Consider the following 26,798-nt stretch of genomic DNA (forward strand, 5'->3'; position numbering starts at 1 on the left):
ACGATCTAAAGTAAAAAATGCTTTAATTGTACAGTCAACGATTCTTGCTGTTCTCAAGACATGCTGTGCAAGGCAGAGTATACTCTTTAACCTGTGGTGATAGTCAGAGTTTGGGCTAAGACTGGAGATTCGAGGCGACATTGGATGATGTGAGCTAGCTATAGGCAACTTCGGTATATCATTGGTATAGTGTCTTTACTAAAAGATAGTATAAATATCAGTTTGATGTTTAGCATACTATAATTATTGCTTCTGATCGTGCCATGTGCTTTTATTTTGTTCTTAATTAATTGATTCGTGTTTGAGTGAAGATTTTTTGAATACGCTCGAAATTTGATGTTTAGTGGAGTTCATGAATCGTATTTCTAGATGTGTACATTCGAAAATTTCAGTAGTATAACCAAATTCAGACTTGCTGTAGAATATGTCTAATTCAAGATTCAACAATTATTTTCTTAGCTCCACTATTCTTTTTCAATGACTCTCGCTCTCTCGCATCCTTTCCCATCCTCGAAACTCCAGGGGTTACTATCACTGTCGTTTATACACCCCTGGACTATGCCACTGTAAAACCGAAGGCAACAGAAGACAATTTGGTCCTTTGATGTACATTTACATCAAAAGAATTTAATAACGATAAACTGTGGTAGACTGAGTGGCTTTGAAGTTGGGCGCCGATCTCTCTCTTTGTGTAATCTTCAAAAGAAGTCACTGCAGAGCTGTGATTGGTCATTTTTTCATTCCTGAACTGCCTTCATTTGTTTACAGATATAGTTAGGGGTGGATATAACGACCATGATAGTAACCTCTGGAGTATAAAGGACGATGATGTCCTTGTGTCCCTAGCCTTACAATATGGTTAGCTCATTCAATCGGGTGATTTGAAACATTTTTATCATAGATTCTCCTTGACGATTGATCCAGTCGTTGTTTAATCATGCGTGTCGTATGTAATTGACTGTGTCTTCTAATTGGTGTAGTACGCTTCGGATTTTGATAACAAGAGCTGTTGGAGAACAGCAAAGCTCGCCTATTCAGAAGAAGTTGATGTTCAAGTATTTACTATTTAAACATGGAAATATGACAAATTAACAGACTTAAAAAACCCCTAAAGGGCCCCAAATTGGTTGTATTATCACGTTCAGCATCCAGACACATTAGGAAAATAAAATCATAAACATTTATGATGACTTAAGCTTAAACAATAGACAAAAAAGAAACTTGCTCAAAAACTTTAACATGGAAATATGACAAATTAACAGACTCAAAAAAAAAACCTAAAGGGCCCCAAATTGGTTGTATTATCACATTCAGCATCCACACACATTAGGAAAATAAAATCATAAACATTTATGATGACTTAAGCTTTAACAATTGACGAAACAGAAACTTGCTCAAAAACTTTAACGTGAAATGGGACGCCAACGCTGACGCCGACGCCGGGGTGACAACATATAGCTCCCCCTATTCTTCGAATAGGCGAGCTAAAAAGGATATACAAACATTCGCTGTTCTTTTTCATCTTCATTTCAGAAGTCACCAAACGCTTCCAAAGTCATATTATTGCATTGGGTATTCTCCATAACCGTTATATACCAATTTTCATTGAAATCTGATTACATTTTTGTACATTTATCTAAATTCCAACAAATGAGATGTTTCTATTTCGTTACCATGGTATCGGAGATTTTAAAGGGTGGTACCATTCTCCCGTTTTATCAAAAGCATTAGTAAAACTTTTGATTAAGTACTTGGTAGGAGTTATCTCCCTTCTAATATAGGAAAATCATGGCTCATCCTTGCAATGGGAATGTTTAAACTTTCCTTATGTTAATATAAAACACGAGGGGTGTCCTCGTGTGTGAAACAAAACATGCGTCACTTGTGTAAGATAAGAAACTCATGAAAAATGATGTTGTGACTAATACAAAACATAACAAATGAATCAGATTACATAGAACTTTATCACATAAGGCAACATTCGGCTAGCATCATCTTTACCATCCTCGATATTCCAGGGGTTCCGATCACTTATGATTTCTACACCCCTGGATTATCTCATAATGAAATTGAAGGCAGCTCAGCGGAAAATATTTGACCAATCACAGGCCAGCAAAGATTTCGTTTGAAGACTACAGAGAGAGCGACGCCTAACATCAAAGCCACACAGTCAACCACAATGTACCGTTATACGGCTCTTTTGATGTACATCAAATGACTAAATTACCTGTTCTGTTCTGTTGCCTTCAGTTTTACTATGAGATAGTCCAGGGGTGTAGAGATCGTAAGTGATCGGAACCCCTGGAGTATCGAGGATGCATCTTTACCAAATTTGGGCATTGTGTCATGTTTTGATCTATCATATACAATGCAATATCATACACAAATTACAAAAAAACACAAATTAAACATCGTAAACAAAATATATCAACTCCTGAGAAATCATGGCAAATCACAAGATGGGAATATTATTATATATACACATATCCGATTACTTGATTGCAAATCATTATATGAATACTCTGTAGATCAATTATACAACAGTTCCAATGGAGCACCAAAATAAAATCATATGAAAACAGAAATGATTGCTGTGTGAGTTGGAATGCTGAACTTATCTCGAATTTGTATATTACAGAGTTATCTTCCATTGTGGGTAAGTATTGATTGTGACGTCACGTGTTTGCGAGCATAACGTCATACTTTAAAGAAAACGACGCGAGTTTCATAATAATGACGCCAAAATGGATACCTACCCGCACTGGAAGTGACTCTGTAAATGCAAAGACGGAAAACGGATCGTCTACATAACAGACCCGGGGATATTTTACAAGTTTATAATTCACTTCTAGAGCTTAGATAAATAAAACTGATTGATCCAATCTATTGTGTTTTCTTATAGTATAACTAAGTATATTTTGTTGTAGGTGACAGAGAGATCGATCTGCCAATTTGTTGTCATAGCTTTTCTGAATTTATGAACATCAACATGAAACCTGTGTTTACCAATACACTGTCTTATCCGGACAGTGTGCCACTGTCATTGTATATACACGTTCACAAACCTGTGTACATATGACATGTACATTATAGTGAATATGAGTGTGTTCGTTAAATTGTATCAATGATAGTTACTTATTACCTATGTATATTTTTTGTAAATATCCCTCGAATCGCTATTTAGATTATCCCTAAAATGAAAGCAAATACAATAGCATGACAACCTTTGGTTAAATCATCATGAAAACTAAGGTGGGTTGATATCACACACACAAAATAAACGTAAAATTGAATTACATATAAATTACATTAGTATATTACGATCGCCATGTGTCTGTGTACATTTTGAGTATGGCAAAAAATTAATGACAAACAAAAACTGACATTTCGATGGAAAATAATGACAATAAAACATCTTGACATATACAGAGTGATGATAATTACAAATCAGTTTATAAATATTCTTGGATGACAATTAATATACTAATTTAACAACGTTAATTTATTTACAACAAAACATTGACATTTTCTTCAAACTCTCTCTCTGTTTCTACAATTCATCATGGCATTAATGAGTTATTATCTTTTGAAATAGGGTACTTTGTACATGAACCTTCACACACTAACATTTCAAATTTTAATTAAAAGCCTGCTAACCATGGTATTTTGAGTTTCCTGGCAATAAATAGCAACTCATTTTTTGAACCAAAACAGCAAAACAATTGGCATTAACTAACCAGTTATTATACCTTAAGACCCTACAAAAAACCACGAAAATTAAAGATGAATCTAAATCCTGGAGGGAAGCATACAGGGGATCATAATGAGAGGTACTGAAGGATACCTTTGGGGAAACCCACGTGGTGATTGGCCTATAAATAGAAGCAGGGCCTAAATTATGGTGGTTTATAAAACATTTAATGCCAATATATTTAATCATAGCACGCTTAAGGAAAATTTGAAGTACATATGAGAAAACGACCCATCATGAAACACACAGAAAATGTCATTATACATGTATATTCTTATCTATTGTGTTAATCAATGATACAGACTCCGGCTCGAGGATAAATATTTGGAAACATATTTCTATAATAATCAAACAATAGGGCACATAGCATTTATAGACACCATGTAAAAGATGTATACATTAATCAGAAGCATATTTATTTTTACATATGAAATAAATTGTATAAAATCATAGATCATAATCATAATCAACAAATTACTACAATATTAAATCTACACGATTATGTCTTTATATATATAAGGATATATAAAATATACATTGTGTATTATGATGGTGATCGACTTAATTAGCAATGGATATTTTGATTTCCTCTGCTACATTTTTCATCTTGTACGTACAATTATAGCCATATTTTACACGTTAATATCATATGCATACAAAGTTAATGTTTCATCTAAGTCTGTACTTAAGTGATTCTACTTTTAGCCTTCTGATAATCCCCACGCACGAAAAGCACCGAATTAAGTCAAAACTTCAAACCACTTCCTCATCAAGTTAATTCCGAATTTGTATATTACAGAGTTATCTGCCCTTGCGGGTAGGTATTGATTGTGACGTCATGTGTTTGCGACCGTAACGCCATATGTTTCGGAGAAAACGACGTGAATTGCGCTCATAAAATAATGACGTAACAATCGATACCTACCAGCAAGGGAGCTAACTCTGTAATATGCAAAGACGGAAAAGGTTTATATACACTTCAGGAAATTCTTTGTTTCTTCGGAGAAATCAGGACCTGAACAACATTTAAAATGCGATTTTACACGAGCGTCAGAAAGCATTTCGATTAAAAAATGATATAATTAACTTTTAATCATAGTTAACTGTTTATTTTAAATTTCAATGATACTACCTGTTAAATATCTTTTCTTAAATGCACCCGATAATGGTCGCCAGAAATAAGTCCTAATTCCATTCTAACATAAATTCCCCAGCATTGATAACGAGTGATATCATTCTTATAATTTCAAATTATATCACAATGACAAATTAGTTTTTTTGTAAAAGTAATACATAAACTGTTTGTTCACAACTGAAGTATATATGTTATTTTTTCATATTACAATAAATATAATATCAGTCACTTTTTGTTCATCTAGTTTAATAAAACTAAACACTTCCAACAAAATAAATATCAAATACCTCAACAATTAATATGCACATGCATTTCTTTTTAAAGACCACAAAATTTCGAACAGTTTAAATAAAAGAGGCGTTAATAATGTCTTGTGACAATCTTTCAAAGTGAAAAAATGATGTTAATGTTTCAAATTATGTTCCAAGAAAAATTATTTTATTTCGCGGGTGAAAATTTCGCGATTTTTTCTTTTAAACCTATTTGCGGGTAAAAATTTTCACACATTGTTGATTCTTACCACTATTAGTTAATAAATTATCATTCTTGTTAATTCCAATCCCGGATATTTAAATTCACGGAAACTAACTCGACCTTCCTAGTAAAATTGAGTTTCTCGCAAATAAAAGCAATTCCACATGCACAGAACCTTATGTTAAGATGTAAAGATTCTGAACTGAAGATTAAAAATCACTCCTGTCAAAATTTAAACTTAAATCGATAAAACTGACAACTTGGTGAAATACCAATGGAAAACAGAATATATATACATTGCCATCCAAAAGTTTTTGTTACACTTGTATTTTTACACATATACATAAAGTACAGAAATATGTAAACCTTGTTATGACAGGCATCAGTTGACATTATTTATAAACTTATTTATCTTCTTCAACTCATTTATTGTTTTTTTCGAAAGTTTTCTCAAAGACAAACTGCCAGTAAACTTTTACATCTGCAATGGATCTTTTGGATAGTAATATATATATATATATTTCAATATCAATATTTTCCAATATCATGGATGAATATTCACAGTACCAGCCTTCCTTTGCATTTATCAACAAAATAACAATACATACAATAGAGGAAGTAACATAGAACTTCGAGGGAAACAGACAAAACTATGAACCAACGTTTAAGAAATTCTCTGAGGGACATTTTTTCTGAAACTTATAGCCTTAAAGACAGTTAAATAGAGAGACAATATGTTTAAGTATTCTCCAAATATAATGGCCTTAAAATAATTGGTTCGCCACCTAATAAAAATATATGTATAACAGCTGATTGATCATTATTTCGGTGGATCATTTTTACCGAATTAGTGGTGGGTAACAGTTCAAGTGGGACCAGGGAAACAGTTCTGACTGTCCTTCATAGAAATGGGTGTAAAATTTATACATTGTGACAATTGACTTACACGTAAGTATACCAGGAAATCATAGTATTCCGTCTTGGCATATAACAGAGTTAGCTCCCTTGAGGATAGGTATCCGTTGTGATGTTATTTGTTTTTTGGCGCAATTAACGTCGTTTTCTCCGAAAAATATGACGTTACGCTCTCAAAACAAACATGCCGTCACAATCAATATCTACCCACAAGGGCTGATAACTCTGTGATATACAAATAAAGAATACAATCAGATAATTATGATACAAGGTATTTATACAATGCATACAGCTATCTATGACATAGATTTGGGGACCAGAGAAAGGCGACAGCAGAGGTCATATAATGGAAATAAAAAATGAATAAATGAAAATAAACTAATATCATTCATAATGTATACTGCAAATACAACATTTACGCGAGGGGAATTTTCGGTAATTATACGAAGGTCGATTGATCGCAAAAAGCCCCCCTCGCGTAAGATTGTGTACAAGTACACAGATGTTAAATTTGTTGTTAAAAGTATGAACATGTATCTATCGCGAAAGTAACAACATCACGAAAGTTTTATGTATGAAAATCACAAAATAAAGCACTCGCGAAAATATTCGCGTCTACAGTTTCAAAATCAAACAAAATGCTGTAATCTTTCACTCAAATGCAAATACATTATTTAACTAATTTGTTCAAAAGCCACACATATCACGGGTGATCACAACCAACACATGTTCTGCGCATAAATTACCTTTTTTTAAGCATGTGGCCTTTAATCTGAATAGCACGGTGGCTTATATTAAGTGAGCATTATCTAGATGAAGAATCATCAACAAAGACTTTGCACAACAAAGACTTTGCACAAATTAATTTGAACCTCTTCTATGAGTTAGGATATCCTCTCATCAGTAATGATTTTTTAATCTTCCATGAACTAGGTCCTTGAAATTGAGATTTATTTGGTAACAATAATTTTGAGTGAAAATGTAGATAATAATGTATAATATCATATGAAGCAGGCAATCACACCAAAGATTTATAAATGCAATAGCAAATGTATATATAAAATACATCTTTTCCTAAAATACTGAGCTAACATGAACATTTACGCGACGATGCGACATATCTAGAATACTGCGAATCAACTTATTTTCACGGCGAGTGAATTTCACGATTTCATAACAAATGACTTTTTCACATCGATTTTAATTTTGTGATTTACATTGAAAAAATCTTCTGCTACAGTCCACTTTCCGCATATTTTTGGTGACGAAATTCAATTGCACATGAAAGCAAGCTACAGGTCACATTCCTACATTATTCCGGGAATGTATACAATTGTTTATCTCTTTTAGAAAAAAATCCACAGCGTATCCGACTTTTTTAGCACCGAGGGCACTCGAAAAAGAAGGATATCATATTGGAAGTGTTGTTGGTCATTTCCAAAGGATACTCATCAAAATTTAATTTTACTCTTTCAGTATGAACAACCTGGCATAAACAATTTCTGAGTATTAGACAGCTTCAATTTATAAATACATTTCAAATTTACATTTAAAAATGTTTCATTCAAAAATTAGTTTTGGATACAGAACTTGAAGTCTAGCTCAAATACATAATCGGAAGGTAAGCATTTTTGTTTCTTATAATCTGATACAACAGAAATGCTGAAAAAATTGGGGAAGGACTCAAAAGAGGGGATAATAACCTTTTTCTGAATGCAGCATTGGGAAGATTCAACAAAAAATTGATAAACTTTATATTGTAATAAAAATAATATTGAACTATAATTTCAAATTAATATAATTAATATACACAAATACCGGTATTTCGTTTTGTGGCAAAATAGATGTCTGCTCCAGAATGTGGTCTGATATTAATTGTTACATCGTGAAATGCCACAACTTCATCAGAAAACTACATAAATTTTTCACAAAATGTAACAACGTAATAGCCAATTCCAAGAGCCTTAAAAAGTCTGCATTATGAAAAATACACCAGCACAGAAATATGTAAATAAACAATAACTAAGTATATATCGTATATATATAACTAAATATTACATTGCCTGCCTTGCTGCAGTCTAATCTTCTTGCTTGCACTTATCCTTTTTGTGAAGAAAGTCACTTTGTAAGAGACGATAAAAAAGAATGATGTTCATGACTGTCATGACAGCGAGTCCCAGGCTGCCGATGGTGTAGAACACCAAAGGAATACGATCTTTATTAATCAACATCCATCGGCTCATCCATGCCATCACAGAAATTCGGCAAACGATGAAAGTACCTGAAAAATATCTCAATCATTTAATGAAAGCTACATTGACCAATACAGAATATCGGCACAGCATGAAAAAAATTCCACCATTTAATTGACCTAATAATATTTCACTGAATATTTTAATTGAATAAGTTAATTGCCCATCACTGCCCAGACAAAAATCGTTTTAGTTTTATGATTGAGTTGAAACCAGGCCCCAAAATCATGAAACAATCTTAAATCTAAAACAGTGGGAAGTTTAGACTTAGCCAATCACAATTGACGTTACAAAAAATTACGTCATTTTATAGGATAAGCAATAACTTAAGTCTAACATTATATCATGATCTCACCAACAAAAGTCTGCATTCTGTCGGGTTTAACCCGTCTGCTCATATACAGTAATATTGTATAGAGATTTTTGGAAGACGGCCCCGTGTCCAAAAACTTTGTAAATAGATTTAGTAAGGTATGTTTTGTTTCTTTACACAGTAAGATTCCTATTGAGGTTTATTGTACTAGGTTTAACTGCAATGGAATTCCTTAATTAACTCCAACTTAAATCTGTAAATAGTTTGAGGCTATCATTATGTTATTGCATACTAGAAAATCATTATCATTAATAGATTCTCCCGAAAAGCAATGCTAGTATTTGATATTCATAAATTTTAATGGGGTACTAATATGGTTTTTCAGTCTAGTTTGGCCTATAATCGTATTGTTATAACAGCCATCTTCTAGTCTGTTATTCCCTTACAACTTTGTCAGGGCACAACACTTTGGCTTAAATGATGAAAGTAAAATGACGATTTCGTCTCCATTGCTTTGAAACTATCGCCTAGGCTAAATAAAGTTATTATTTACCTCAAAATATTACTTGATATATGTGCCGTTACAAGAATTCTTTCGTTTGAAAGAGAGACTTTGCTACGCACATACAAAGACAACATTTAGGAAACACAGTATACAATAATGTAAAACTTCCAGCACACGTGTGAATGCTGAATGCTACCTATAACCTGTGTTAGGATTGGAGATATTTAAAAGGAACAAAAGTGTTTTGTAAACTACGTGATTAGGCCATGTGGTCTCTCGTTTGAGAAAAGATTTAAAAGTAAGTCACGCCATTTTGACTGGGCTTAAACTAATTATACATACTGACCTAATCCATGCTTGACCACCTTGCTTTTACAAAATATCCGAGACGGTTTTGCTCTAAACCTTAATTTATAAAATATTTCTAACTTAACAAACTTCCGCCCAATATCTTAGTTTTAAGAGTTAGAAGTGTATACTAATATTTCATAAATTAACAAATATAAATTTACGCTATAAGAACTGTGTGGTGCTAAGTTTTGTAGAATTGTGAAATTTGTACGACTTCATATGTAACATAAAGTACTAATATTGTTGTAGTCTGATGGGCATTTTCAGTTAACCAAAGATCAAGATATATATATACATATTTACTGCAACTATATATAATAAATATGTAAAACCACCTAGCAGTAATGTAGATGGATCATTGATATGTTCGTTAGTTTGGGCCGATATAATTTACAGTTGTTGATATGTATACATGCCTAAAACATATTTGCTTTCATGTTTTTGTGAACGTTATATGCACACTACATCTGTCAGAGTATAAACATGCAGGATGTAAAACTAGGCATCTAAAGGATTTTCCAGATAAACGAGTTTTTACAAATTCTACCAACTATAGGCATATATAGGGTATTCCAGATACTATGTATATGAGTTTTTACAAATTGTACGTGTAGTGTGATAACTAACACCTAGCCCAGTGGTGTAAATATCCGTTTGCCTATGATAGATTTTAAATGTCTTATTATGTTTTGGATACAGTTTTACAGGAATCTGTGTCAAACCACGAGGCTCTATTTAAAGCATGAAGACGATTTAAAGCTCCAAAACCTATCCATAGTTTAAATGTCTGACCATGAAGGCGATTTCATGCTAACAAACATACCCAGAGTTTCAATGTAAGACCACGACGATTTAAAGCTTCCAAACCTATCCATAGTTTAAATGTCTGACCATGAAGGCGATTTCATGCTAACAAACATACCCAGAGTTTCAATGTAAGACCACGACGATTTAAAGCTTCCAAACCTATCCATAGTTTAAATGTCTGACCATGAAGGCGATTTCATGCTAACAAACATACCCAGAGTTTCAATGTAAGACCACGACGATTTAAAGCTTCCAAACCTATCCATAGTTTTGATGTCTGACCATGAAGATAATTTACAGCTACCATATCAACGTTAACACAGGGTTTCAATGTCTGACCATGACGATGATTTAAAGCTAACAAACCTACACGAGTTGCAATGCAAGGCCACCAAGATGATTTAAAGCTAACTAACCTACCCAGAATTCCAATGCAAGGCCACGAAGATGATTTAAAGCTAACAAACCTACACGAGTTCCAATGCAAGGCCGCCAAGACGATTTAAAGCTAACTAACTAACCTACCAAGAATTTCAATGCAAGGCCACCAAGACGATTTAAAGCTAACTAAACCTACCCAGAGTTTAAAACTCCCTTCTAATCACACAAGTGTGTGTACATATCACTATAGCCTTTATTTGCTCGACGACCCTCAAACTCGGCCTACACAAATACTTCTTCTTAGCTACACAAGTAATGAACTCCGCACATACACACAGCAGAAATATTTTACAATGCTAATAAGCTCCCACACGGTAGAGGATTGTATGATTCAGAAGTTAAGATGTCTCATATTCTGACTATAACTGCATAAATCCTTCGACCTGTGGTACAGAATATGACTTGACCAGGGTGGCTAACTTGTTCACGTGTCTGACATGTACTACAACTAAAGTCATCCTCTTGGTAGGGACCGTGGCGGCCGATAGTTAGGATCTCGCAATCCTCCACACCTCTGGGTCGCGAGTTTGAATCCCATTTGAGGCAGCTGCCAAGTCGCCTCTGGTCGGTGTTTTTTTCCCACTGGGCCCCGACTATGCTCCACCACATAAACGTGGCACATCCTTAAATGACCCTGGCTGTTAATCAGAGACTAACAGTTCTTAACTGGGTATACAGGTTTTATTCCAGCCTGTCCTCAAATGACCACTTTTCGTTATAAGGCATAAAACGCAAATACACCATTATCAATTATTCAAAAACAATGTGTAAGGAGTCATAAATTTCTTGTGCCTTAAGGTATCATGTGCCTTTAGATGTCTCGAAACCAGAACAAATAGATACATACATTCACAGCATACTGATCAAGAACTCCACGTGTGTATATATATTTATATATATATATGCAGGCAATATTTTTGACATTGATGGAAAATAGTATGTATGTAGTTGGTACCTGTATCATGTACAGTACACGTGAACTAATTATAAGGTCACCTACCAAATAGCATGTACATGTACACAAGTACTGATTTGTCTGTGATCTGATAACGTATATATATACTGTACATGCATAGTACAACAACCCCGGGTCAACGGCCATCAACTTATACTTTATCTTAAAAGAAAAGTAGGTTAAGGAATAAATATGGTAATACCACAGAGCCGGTTATTGCTCGGATCAAAATTTTCGCGATTTCGTATAAAAAAGAGAAAATTAAATTTCCGCGGTATTAAATTTTCACGACCTGGCTCCTAGAATTCATATCATTCAACCATTTCTCAACATTTCGCGGATAAAACTTTAGCTTAGCGATCATCGCAATGTGCTGCGAAATAGCGGAAACATATGCATCATCACCGCGAAAATAACCGGATATACAGTAATTTATACTTTACAACGAATTAATGGTTATAACAGTAATTTTTAATTTTCATGCCCTGTCAAGGTTCACATAAGATGTATGTAATGAGAGTATAACGAACTATAAAACGAATCCTGCAGGCTGTTTCTAATGTGTGCATGTTGCATAACTATGTGTTTTATTTTTTATATATTTTATATAAGCATGAACACGTGCTATTTCATTTAGCAATGCACCAAATTCTGGCAAGGTAGCATTTGATTTTTAGAAAATACAACATTACTCTTGTTCGTTTATTGCATTTCAAGGATGATCGTCTAATCTTTTTGTTCATGAACGTTCATGAATCATTATCCATTAAAATTTGCTGTACAATTATATCCTATACCTATTACAAGGCATAGTAAACTCAGTGATATATCAGCTATATACAAGGATATCACCTCGGTGTGGTCTGAGATTCATATTATCACTTATATACCACAACATCATAACATTTCCCCGCGATATTTTCGCCTCGTGTGTTACTAACGTGTGATTCATGCCTATAATGGCCAAAGGTCAATAACATAAATGCCGTTAATACACAAGATATATCGATCAATATGTTGAAATGGTTGTTGTTCTCCCATGTTTATACAAATTAAAGCCTATTAGAAGGATTGATAATTACGTAGGGGAAATATTGTCGCCTGCAACACAAAGCAATCAGTACTACTTCATATTATACCAGTGATGGACCCTCATCTCTGAGAATCTAGCTGTCCTCGTATAACAAAGTGTAATAATTAGCTTTGGGCCACAGGTACAGGGACAGGTGTGGAATACATTGTACCTGGTATAGAAGGTAGACATGCGTAAATCTTGCGTTCATGAGATACAGAACAGATTCGAAGAACAAATCAAAATGTATATTTATATTTTAGGCTTTTAGTAAATGCATGAAGCAAAATTGTATTTGGATTCGCAGAACATATCAAAATATATTTAAGGCTTTTCATAAAAACATGAAGCAAAATTGCATTTGGTAATTAGGTTGCATATTGCGGTTGCAGAGAAAATATAAATATATCTACACGAATTTTCAGTTCCGAGATACAGAAAAAATTCGCAATTCAAATCAAAATAAATCTTAAGACTTTTGATAAAAACAAGAAGGGAATATTGGTTGACACAAGATCATTTGTCTTAGAAACCTTTGCTGATGAAGCCAGATGAAACACTGTAGCCAAATAAATATCAAGAAATTGTCACATCAATTTTAAACAGTTGATGTCAAAATAAAAGACAATAACGGCTGATTGAAATGATTGAATTGGTCATTGCGTAAATTGACATTTACAAGGTTTATTAGCTATGGGCGTAAATGTAACGCTTGACCTATCAATGTTTATGTTTCAAATAAACAACTTCTGTGGACAGTGATACAACACAGTTATAATGAACATCAGCTGGGAACCGACGAATCACCTCGTTATGTTATATGTTATAAGGAACCTTGACTAGGAATGAAAATTATGAATTCTTTGTAAGCTTGTTCGTTATGAACGTGTTTTATTGTAACTGAATTGACTGGTACATATGTATAACATACCGATATATATGACTATGAAATGAATACGTACCGTATTCGACCCAATAAGCGCCCATGTCCCTATATATAAGCGCCCTCCCCCTTTTTGAAGCTTCGATTTCAATTGTACACGCATAAATAAAGACCAAAACTACAAAATACTGTCTAGATTAAGTAGATTTGCAATAATTTCGTCTTATTAGCACCTTTTCATTTTTTCAATTTTTTAAACGCCCTGGGCGCTTATTGGGTCGAATACGGTATGTGTGTTTACCTACAATGAACACTATTAAATTTAATATATGACTTTTTTTTTTGCTTCCGAAAATTGACAACACTGTTGAACCTATAACAACTGTTGTTTCGCTTACTTAAATTACGTTAAACTGTAACAACACTTCCTTGACAAACTGTAACAACTGTTTTTTACTTTCCTAAATTGACAACACTGTTAAACTATAACAACTGTTGTTTTACTTTCCTAAATTGACAACACTGTTAAACTGCATAACAACTGTTGTTTTACTTTCCTAAATTGACAACACTGTTAAACTATAACAACTGTTGTTTTACTTACCTAAATTGACAACACTGTTAAACTTAACAACTGTTGTTTTACTTTCCTAAATTGACAACACTGTTAAACTATAACAACTGTTGTTTTACTTTCCTAAATTGACAACACTATTAAACTATAACAACTGTTGTTTTACTTTCCTAAATTGACAACACTGTTAAACTATAACAACTGTTGTTTTACTTTCCTAAATTGACAACACTGTTAAACTATAACAACTGTTGTTTTACTTTCCTAAATTGACAACACTGTTAAACTATAACAACTGTTGTTTTTACTTTCCTAAATTGACAACACTGTTAAAACTATAACAACTGTTGTTTTACTTTCCTAAATTGACAACACTGTTAAACTATAACAACTGTTGTTTTACTTTCCTAAATTGACAACACTGTTAAACTATAACAACTGTTGTTTTACTTTCCTAAATTGACAACACTGTTAAACTATAACAACTGTTGTTTTACTTTCCTAAATTGACAACACTGTTAAACTATAACAACTGTTGTTTTACTTTCCTAAATTGACAACACTGTTAAACTATAACAACTGTTGTTTTACTTTCCTAAATTGACAACACTGTTTAACAAAACTTTCCTAAATGACAACACTGTTAAACATAACAACTGTTGTTTTCCTTTCCTAAATTGACAACACTGTTAAACTAACAACTGTTGTTTTACTTTCCTAAATTGACAACACTGTAAAACTGCAACAACTGTTGTTTTACTTTCCTAAATTGACAACACTGTTAAACTAACAACTGTTGTTTTACTTTCCTAAATTGACAACACTGTTAAACTAACAACTGTTGTTTTACTTTCCTAAATTGACAACACTGTTAAACTATAACAACTGTTGTTTTACTTTCCTAAATTGACAACACTGTTAAACTATAACAACTGTTGTTTTACTTTCCTAAATTGACAACACTGTTAAACTGCAACAACTGTTGTTTTACTTTCCTAAATTGACAACACTTTTAAACTCAACAACTGTTGTTTTACTTTCCTAATTGACAACACTGTTAACTCAACAACTGTTGTTAAAACTGCTAACAACTGTTTTACTTTTCCTAAATTGACAACACTGTTAAACTGTAACAAACTGTTAAACTTACAACTGTTTTACTTTCCTAAATTGACAACACTGTTTAAACTATAACAACTGTTGTTTTACTTTCCTAAATTGACAACACTGTTAAACTTAACAACTGTTTTTTACTTTCCTAAATTGACAACACTTTGAACTAACAACTGTTGTTTTACTTTCCTAAATTGACAACACTGTTAACTATAACAACTGTTTTTACTTTCCTAAATTGACAACACTGTTAAACTATAACAACTGTTGTTTTACTTTCCTAAATTGACAACACTGTTAAACTGCAACAACTGTTGTTTTACTTTCCTAAATTGACAACACTGTTAAACTATAACAACTGTTGTTTTCCTTTCCTAAATTGACAACACTGTTAAACTATAACAACTGTTGTTTTACTTTCCTAAATTGACAACACTGTTAAACTGCAACAACTGTTGTTTTACTTTCCTAAATTGACAACACTGTTAAACTATAACAACTGTTGTTTTACTTTCCTAAATTGACAACACTGTTAAACTATAACAACTGTTGTTTTACTTTCCTAAATTGACAACACTGTTAAACTATAACAACTGTTGTTTTACTTTCCTAAATTGACAACACTGTTAAAACTGTAACAACTGTTGTTTCACTTACCTAAATAGACAACACTGTTAAAACTGTAACAACTGTTGTTTCACTTACCTAAATAGACAACACTATTGAAACTGTAACAACTGTTGTTTTAATTTCCTAAATTGACAACACTGTTAAACTATAACAACTGTTGTTTTACTTTCCTAAATTGACAACACTGTTAAACTATAACAACTGTTGTTTTAATTTCCTAAATTGACAACACTGTAAAACTATAACAACTGTTGTTTTACTTACCTAAATTGACAACACTGTTAAACTATAACAACTGTTGTTTTACTTTCCTAAATTGACAACACTGTTAAAACTGTAACAACTGTTGTTTTACTTTCCTAAATTGACAACACTGTTAAACTATAACAACTGTTGTTTTACTTTCCTAAATTGACAACACTATTGAAACTGTAACAACTGTTTTTTTTTACTTTGTTAAATTGACAATGCTATTGAATATATGTCCATTTGAACCCATTGTTTTACTTAAATCCTTGAATAAATGGATACCAATTGAACTCGTTGTTTTACTTAAATAAATTGATTACATCATTTGAACCTGTTGTTTATACTTAAATAAATGGATACCATTTGAACCCGTTGTTTTACTTACCTAAATTTATACCCTTATTGAACCTGTTGTTTTACTTGCCTAAATTGATGCCATTTGAACCTGTTGTTTTACTTACCTAAATTGACAACACTATTGAATCTATAACAGCTGTTGTTTTTAGAGATGCCACATATTAACATCAATTGTCTAAGATGAAGGAAAATACTGTTGATTTCAATGAGCAGGGCCACTACAGAGTACCCCACATATATCCTCGTTACTATGGCAATGGTGAAACAGATGAGGATCTGAAAGGGAAACAAAAATACCATTATATACATGATACATATATTATGTATGTCTTACACCAAATAGAAAATTTTCATGGTGACAGAATTTTCATGGATATTCTTCAGTTATTCTGCAAAGATTTCATGGAAAACATATTAGAACAAGGTATTGTAAATCCACTGTGAAGTTTAATCCATGGAAATCTTCTTCCAATTAATACTCCATGGAAAAAAATTGCAGAATTTCCATAATTATTCTGTGGAGATTCCGAGAAATTCATGGAGATTTTTTCAAATGGATAGCTCATAATTATAAGACCACCCTAGGTACTAAGAAATAGTGGTCTTAATGCATGGTCAAGTGGTCTTTATACAAAGGTCAAATTATGTTAAAATTGGCTACTGGGTCACAAAGGATATGGTATTATTCCGTAGGTAACCATAATATAGAGATGAATAGTAATTTCTGTACGTTTGGTGGTTTATTTTTATTATATACAGCATGCATTTATAGAAATACTTAACATGACAGCATTTCCATTCACCCCTGAAATTCCATAATGGATTGGTCTAGTCTTTGATTAAGAAGAGTCTAAATGTGTCATCAGGGGTGGACGCGTCGCGGTGGATGAGTTGATATATGATGACAGCATTTCCAGGACAGTTACAGAAAGGAAAGGTAATAAGCTTATTTACATTTGTTTCCTTTTAAGACCCTATCCCCTTACATAATGTAAATTAAAGGAACTGAAATAAGGGCGATGGTGGCTGAATAGTTATATAAGATGTCCGGCATATCACTATATAGTCTGCATATAGAGAGACATTCATACATTATTTTGTCATCTTCTGTATATAAGCAAACTGCATTTCCCATCTATACCCGTGTCTGAGGAGTCATGTGTAGCTTTACTGATTCGATGAATTAAATATAAGGTAGCCTGTTTTGATCAAAGGCTTCAGTAGCTAGTATAAAACGATGTGTTGCTGTCTGTCATCGTGATCCCACCTTAATCCCAAACGGCCCAGGCCAGTGACACTATTTCCAGTCAGGCTAGTGTCTCAAATACATGTATATATATATATAGATACCTTCTGTCTCAAATACATGTATATATATATATAGATACCTTCTGCATATAGACTGTGTGTGGCATGGACCATCCATCACCACTTGTTTACATGTCTAGGCCAAGGGTACAGATACACAAATATACCACAGTGCGAATGAACCGAGAAATTTGTAAAGTAAGGTTTCCATATTTTTGTTTGGATTGGTTTGGATTGGTTAATTAGCATGTTATTTATAACTTTCCACTCATTTAAGGATGTACCTGGTTAATTAGGAGGTGGCAGAAAGCCGGAGTACTCAGAGAAAACATTTCTGACCAGCAGTCATGACCAGGTTAAGGAAAACCGGAGAAAAACTGCCGACTATCGGTCAGTATCTGGCAAAACTGCCGACTAGCGGTCAGTATCTGGCAAAACTGCCGACTAGCGGTCAGTATCTGGCAACTTCTCTACATGGGATTCATACTTGCGACCCAGAGGTGGATGGCTTGTGGTGATATCTTGGGAAATCTAAGAATTTGTAATTATCTGAATTAAAACATGAATACATTGCTATACAGCATCATTTCTTTAAAGACAAGGAAATTTGTTTTATCATCCCTGTAATCAATGTAGTAAATTTAATAGCTTCTGTTTGAAGAGCAGTTTTTTAAGTTTACATGGTTAAGTTTAGTTTTCCTTGTATTTTTGACTTCCTTCTATATATAAATAAACAAGAAAATTTAGAGGAAATTGATACATCTAAGGAATGAATCACTATTTGCTGCAATCTTGATCAATCTAGATCTCTTTGCCAGTTAATGTGATATAAAAGTGAACTTAATTTTAAAGTAAATGATTGTAAAACATATGTGTGCAATCAAGGGTAGGAAAATGTTTGAGTATACGTATTTCTATATATAGCTACCATGTGGCACATTAGGGTTGTTAATTGTTTCTATGGTAACCCCAGGCCACTGTGACAGGAATTTATCATTTTACAAGGATATACTATAGTACATAGGGTACCAATACATTATTTTACCTAAAATATTTTTTAAGCTATACATGGACTCTTAAACATAATTTTTAGGAAAATTACACAAAAAAACAGCATTCGAAATTAACACCTGTCCGTCTGCCCGTGACCGGCAACTTTATTGTAGGGCAGATAATTTTTGCCATGTAGCTGGTCCTTTGACCCGTAACTTATAGGTCCAGAGAGTGTACTTAAGCTATTCAAAACAAAAATAGCAATACCATTTGTAGAAAGTTTGAAGATCAAACTGTACCACACAAAAATTATTAATATTCTGGTTTTTAGTCAACTTTGTTGAAAGCACACAATACTATGACAGAAATGTGGATATTTTTTGTTAGAAAACTATTACTTTGCTAGTATGTAAACTACAAAGGATGAATTTTAGCTTTGTAATTGATTAATAAGGACCAGTAACTTTCAGGCAGGACCAGTTACTTTTAGGGTCAACCGGTCCTTAAGACCAGCTGGAAAAAATCCTTAAGGGAGAACACTGAAAATTAAATAACCCATATGCATCACAAGCTTAAGGCAGAGAGCCATCATGACACAATGAAATCGCAAGCTAAAAATTTCGTCATTTTTGTTATTTTATTACATATATGTAGCACTGTTGTAGCTATATATATGCATACACAATGCAAAATTTGAATGGCTGGCGGAATCGTCAATACATGTACATGTACCTGCAACTCTTTAAAAAGCCTGCTGATTTAACCTTATACCAAGTCCATAAAAGGCTTTTGTCTGTTTTGTGGCTGAGCATCAATGTTCCCACACATATATACCACTAATACATCTATAATGTTTTTATAATGACCTTTCTAACGTGTATAACAGGGCCAAATTCCCAAGCTATATAGGTGACAAACAGCTGGGCCCGGAGCCTTTTGAATATTTAAATTTCGACGTAAAAAATAACATTGGGAGTCCTATAAGCACGCTGTAATTATATATAATTCATTATTTTTCAAAGGAAATCATTTAGTATCTATATTCTAGAATATTAATGAATGCAGGTACCCGGCCTACTATATACTATACATGTTCCACAGGGTATGAAATGGTCTCTCTTTAGGTTCTAGTAGAGGACTACGTAGTTCTCTACTAGAACTACTATACATGTTCCACAGGGTATGAAATGGTCTCTTTTTAGGTTCTAGTAGAGAAGTTGAACTACGTAGTTCTCTACTAGAACCTAAAAAGAGACCATTTCATACCCTGTGGAACATGTATAGTATATAGTAGGCCGGGTACCTGCATTCATAAATATTCTAGAATATAGATACTAAATGATTTCCTTTGAAAAATAATGAAACCTTAAGTTTATTTTTCCAATTGTAAAAAAATAATAATAATAATAATAAAAAAAGTTCCGTTGAACCAACCCAATACTAACTTTATTGTAAATCATAATATTTTATTGATGTGTAGTTTTATTGATCTTTTACATAATGTTCTTGATAGCAGATCTAGCCGGTTTGTACCAGATGTTCATTTGCACTTTATATGTACAGTATTTCTTTCATACCTTTACGTGTACCTAATACTGGCTGGTCTACATCTAGGGCAATAAAGCCATGTCGTCTGAGGCCGTATTGCATGGCTACCCATGCAATAAAGCCTCGTGACGTCCCGGCGTCAAAATTTTTTTAATTTCCTCGGTAAAATTTTAACATTTTTTTTACAAACTTGTCTGGTTTTACTATAAAATTTTTGTTGAAAAAATCAAGTAATTTTTCATGTATGGAAAATTGACTCTCAGTCGTGGATTTCCACAAATTCATTTCAAAATGGCGGGATATTATAGTTGTAAAATTGCAATAAAACGTTGAGGTATGAAAGAAAAATACACACTTTCATAAGTGGATATGAAGGATAGCTATAGGGATATTCAACCCTCGGAATCACAAAATGTTGCAAAACCCACGGCAAGCCTCGGGTTTTACTACATTTTGTGACCCTCGGGTAGAATATCCCTATCCTTCATATCCACATATGCAAGAGTCTTATAATATTGTTTATCACTAAAGATAGAATCTACGTAATGTAGTTGATTAAAAACTGATTTATACCATACGGCCAGCTATGTGTATCTTACAAACCTAAATAACAAATTCAATATGCTTCATGATTTACTTATTCTATAGATCTATTTATATCTTTACTTGAAACAAATATCCTCATATTTTTACTTTGGACTTTACGTATATGTATCAAAACACGCATATATTTTAAAATAGCTTTTTAACTCATTCACCCGTAAATTTCATAATGGACTGGTCTAGTCTTTGATTTAGACGAGCCTAAATTGTGTCTGCAGGGGTGGGTGAGTTAAACCAGTTTAATATAGTTGAAGATAAGTGTACAAGTCAGAAAAAGAATATGGTTCTCCTTATATTACCGGTATACATGTATATATATCATTGCCTATGGTTAGAATTTTAAAATGGCATTTAAAAAAAATAAATCACGATTGTTTACAACATGACATTATCATTATATAGGAGTATATATAAATGGCGGACTTTTATAAGGTTGTGGACATATTTAATCGTATACATATAAATCACCTTATTCAACCAAATAAGCACCCAGGGCACATAAAAAATTGAAGCAAATAACGGGGTGCTTATTAGAAACAAATTTGGTCTATAGCTATAGCCTTTCATAAAACTCAGTAAGGAAACCAAAGCTGTTTTCATATTTTTAGTCAGCATTTAATTTGAAGAAAATTAAATTTAAGCCTTAAATATAAAGAGGGGTGCTTATTCAGTCAAATACTGTAAAATAACTTGTATGCTGTACTTTTTATTTAAAACAAAGACAAGCTGTAGGCTAAGATATATATATAATTATTTATAACTGGACTTATAAAATTTTAATGATATAGAGGCTGAAATTTAAGTTTTACCATTTATCATATAACAATTTTTGAGGGAAATGTTGTATCTTCATAAAACTTTTTTTTACAAAAATGCAAAATAAATTCCTATGATGGGAGATTGATTATGCCCTGAAAATACCTTTTCTCAGTTCTGATAAATGTACAAGCCTGTTCTCTATATAAACATCATATATAAGGGAGTAGTTGTTAAGAACTGTTGTTGTACATGGTCATTCCTTCACAAGTTATCAGAGCCACCTATCCGGTGATGCCCCATCGCCCCACTTATCTTGTCATCGGCCGTCCATGCATACACATATACTGTAGTATCATTGTAGTATATTCTGTGACATCATAATCACCATATATATGGCAGTCGAAAGGTCGCAAGGTTTGGCCCTCACATGTCCTATTGACATTTATTCGTACTTGTATGGGACAATGTTCGCCACCCACAGGGACTTGGCACAAAAATCCAACCAACAGTGTATATATATATATATATTGATGTATTTGACTAATCTATCTCGCCTAATATAGGCCAACACAAAATCTTTCATGGACCCATATTTTTCTTTGTATCAGCTGTATCACCCTTATAAAATATGATATATAACTACAAGTATTATACTATAATACATATACTGTTTGTTAGAAATTTGTGCCAAGTCCCTGTGATGCCACCAAGTTTGTAGGACATTGCTCTACTTGATGTGGTGTTAATGAACGACTACAAGAAGATCTACAGTTTATACTGCAGTATGATATATAGAACACTTCATGGATCATAATAGTAAATTTAAAAGTTCTTGATCTAAGGTCCATAAATTAGAATTTATTGGCTGAATCCATCAGGGCCCATTCTGTAGTGAATTTTAAATTTGTAGCCGGTATATTTAAGATACATGTATATTAAATTTATGTTAAATGGGAGCTTCAAAAAGAGGGAGGGACGTTCGACGTTTATAGGGACGAGAGGTACGCTTATTGGGTTGAATACAGTAGATCTAGATCTGGTTTGGATCACCACTTACCACAACATGATGTCCCATCAATTCATATGATTGACGATTTCTTTGATAGACAAACATGTCCCACATGTCGTAAATAAAATAACCTGAAATACAAAAATGTAAAATCATGTAATAACTTGCAATATGAAAGTGCTAAAAATAATATGATTTAAGGTCATTATCCTGGACTTTTTTTTATTTTTCTTATAATGTTCTGTAATCTAAAAACATTCATACTTGGACAATTTTATGCCATATATATATCATAAGGCCAAATAAAAAAATTAATATTTTTGTTTCTGGTAACACACTTTAAAAATAAATGGGTCGGTATAAACGTAGGTAGGGATTTTTTTCATTTCTTTAAATATTTTTTTCTGTTCATCCCAGTTTGTTGCAGTGAAAAACTGAAATAGCCTATATTCAACCTTCTATAAACCAGGGATTTGATTCCCAGGGTATTATTGGTGTCTTGATTTTACAGAATTTGTATCAAATTTCTGATTTTGTGCAAAACCAAAAAAATAAGGTTGTTATTTGTTTGCTTGAGGGCAAAACTGATAAAAAGTTTTTGAGTATAGGCACTGATTTTATAAGGTCAGTCGGGTAACTGGAAACACAAATATTTTTTTATAATTTAAAATTATGTTTAGATATTATATTATATGTAAAGTTTAAGTACATTTGCAAGTTCTATTTGTTTGATATCATCAAGTTTATGTACATATACGTATGTATAGTGTGTCCAGTGTGGATTGTCCATGATCTTTGAACATTGATCAATAATAGTTCTATTACACAATGTATGTGAAGCCGTGGTCCTAAAAACTTAAGTATATATATATATATATATATGTAACAGGAGAGGAGAAAATGTAGCCGCCAGACCGGGATTCGAACCCGGGACCCTCGGAATACTAGCCGAGTGCTCTACCGACTGAGCTACCTGGTCACCGATGATCGACCCAGTCCAATTCCGCTACACTCCTCCCTCCTTTCTCGAAGTCTTCGCCCCCGAAAACATACGAGACCCTTCCAAACACCACCACCGTGGGTTATTTAGTTGGGCGCCAATTTTGTAACAGGAGAGGAGAAAATGTAGCGTCCAGACCGGGATTCGAACCCAGGACCCTCAGAATACTAGCCGAGTGCTCTAACGACTGAGCTACGTGGTCATCGATGATCGACCCAGTCCAATCCCGCTACATATATACTTTATTCTGCCTAAAATTTATTCACAAAAAAGGGCTATAGCGTCATGAAATAAATCAACCAAAACCAAATCTTGGCATGAATCTTGATCACTAGATGGCAGATTTAAATTTAGTAAATCATACATACTACAAGTTCTATTCATAGATTGTATTCATTCACCCGAGCAAATATATATTGAATGCTGGTATATACATAGATACCATATTATTATTTAGCTTAACCCGAGCAAACATAATGAATAGATATATATAATGTATGACATCATCGCATGTTACCGCATGTATACTGACATACCATGTACACTACAGTACGAATGTGATTAATTGCTGATTAAACTGATAATTGAGGTCATCTGGTTAATTATATAATTAATCATCTTTAAATCACTAATCAAGCATTATTTTGTTATGGTGAGTTTTGTTTCTTAAAAAATAAACTTAAATATATAATGTAGATTTAAGATATTATTGATAATTTATTCATTACTAACATTATAGTATACAAATGTATAGCTATTTAGTATTTATACATGTAACATCACACTCAATTATAAAGTTCTTTTAACTTGTGTCATGAACTTAACTCTGACGTTTGACCCATGACCCTCACACACGTGCCTTCCCTTAACTAGGTCACAGAGTCTTGTTTACGTAACCATCGACTCACCTACTGAAACCGATATTAGCGTGTGAGCAAATGTGTCGTAGGTGGAAATTAAATCCTCTGCCATTTCCGGCTTCACGTAGAAGCTGAAAAAACAAAATCACAGCATGAAAACACGCCTATTTCTCAAACAATCCATTTAAATTGATCATCGACATCCAAACACATGCAAAAATTTCTCATTAGAAATATTGAACTTACCAAAGACACGCCCAAGTTCCGCTTAACAGAGAATGAACGAACGAAACTGTTATGTTTTTCCATTTCCATGAGGTTTTCTTTCCTAATCCCGACGGGGTCAACAGTTTGGAAATTAGAGAAAGAACGTAAAAAATCACAGCCGAAACGGCAATAACACTCAGGCCATAAGGGGCTCCTCCCAGTTCGGTTGGCCAGACCTCTTCCATGGCTTTAGTTTCCATAATGAATAACAATTAATTCATAAACAAAGCAGAATTTTCCCTGCCACTTCAGACACGAGTCGGTAACATTTTAAACTTCAAAACAAGACAGACGGAATGTGTACTGACGGAGAAAAACACGACTTGACGCTTGCAGTTTTGATGATATTACTGTTGTCAAGTCGTATATCCACTAAGTGAACCTACATGTACATACATACCAACCATACTAAGGATACCAATGCCTATACTGCGTATATTATACATTATAATCAGGTATATAGATATAGGTTAAGGAATTTCCTAGCCAAATCAAATAACTTCTTAAATTATAATTGATGGATTTAAATAGTATTTGCCAATCAAAAGGATTTTCATAACTGGTTTTTTTTACATTTAGATTACCAAGGACGTATATGATAAATCCTTGAGATTACCAACTCTTTGAAGCTACTACTTAAAGATGTTCCACCGCTGACAAATGGTATTTTTTCTTTATCAAAAACAGAAGCAGGCGATTTAGCATTTTTCTTCAGTTACAAAAGTTACTTACTTTACATAATTACCACCATTGAAAAGTTTGAGCTTCTTATTTTACTTCAACATAAAAATATTACAAATAATCAATTGCATCCCGAAAAAATTCCGTGGCACTATGTCCTGTTATGGAATGAAGTACTGATTCCGCATGCACCAAAAGCAAAATTATTATTTCATATTATTTTTTGTGCTAAATAGACATATATATACACAATTAAACAACAACATTTATTAATCAAACTGCATTTAGGAGGTGTACTCGAACCTGCTGAAACACAGGACTTGACCGGGCATGCCTCTAAGCTCCGGCCCTATTTAAAAATATATGCACTGCTGACAAGAAAACGAACAATGAAGGCATCTATTTGTGAAATTTAAGGGGAAAAAAAATCAAGATTCAAGCACACGTTAGAAAAAAAATTGCAACTCTCTTCAAAACGCTTTCAGATTTGGGTATTACAATTTATAAAATATTTTTTATGCAAAAGCATATGGGAAAATACTCAGTTAGCCTGAGAGTATAGCCATGCAGAAATTAGGCTGAACCTAATTAGCTAAGTATATTTAATAAGACAATGTTCTGCTGCCACAGAACTAACCCAAAAGAGGTAAGTAACTTACCGTAAATCGGGATGTTTTGTTGTCGAGAAAGTTTGGCGTATTTGTATCAATATAAAAGTGAGGGTGCTTATTTTTTGTTTCGTTTGAAATTTGGCAATTGTGTAAATTGTACACGCATGCCACAATTATAGTGGTTACCCATGTATATATGTGTCTAGGCCTATCCAAGGAATTATATTATTCGTTGCTATATCTATATGTATGTAAATATTTCATACTGTAAAACAGGCCAGGTTTCACGCCAACTTTTCAAATTCTATCGCCAAAATTTTCGCCAAAGTGAAACTAAAAAAAACACACAATAAAAAGCCATTCCCAATAAGGATATATCTTT

The 26,798-nt window shown here is 33.2% G+C and overlaps 1 protein-coding gene and 1 non-coding gene across 2 annotated transcripts; both read right to left on the reverse strand.

Annotated features, from left to right (window-relative positions):
* Positions 1-7,122: 7,122 nt before the first annotated feature.
* On the reverse strand, positions 7,123-25,484 carry LOC138331279 (TLC domain-containing protein 2-like). The gene is made up of 5 exons (XM_069278801.1): positions 25,104-25,484; positions 24,906-24,988; positions 23,046-23,128; positions 16,882-17,053; positions 7,123-8,556 (listed from the first exon to the last, which is right to left on the reverse strand). Exons 1-5 carry the CDS (start codon positions 25,322-25,324, stop codon positions 8,354-8,356), a joined length of 762 nt encoding a protein of 253 aa, XP_069134902.1. The 5' UTR covers positions 25,325-25,484; the 3' UTR covers positions 7,123-8,353.
* Positions 23,899-23,976, reverse strand: Trnat-agu (transfer RNA threonine (anticodon AGU)). Its single transcript has one exon. It is a non-coding gene; the product is annotated as a tRNA-Thr (tRNA).
* Positions 25,485-26,798: the final 1,314 nt, after the last annotated feature.

This window comes from Argopecten irradians, chromosome 9, assembly GCF_041381155.1.
Source record: "Argopecten irradians isolate NY chromosome 9, Ai_NY, whole genome shotgun sequence".
In the NCBI taxonomy this organism is placed as follows: Eukaryota; Metazoa; Mollusca; class Bivalvia; order Pectinida; family Pectinidae; genus Argopecten; species Argopecten irradians.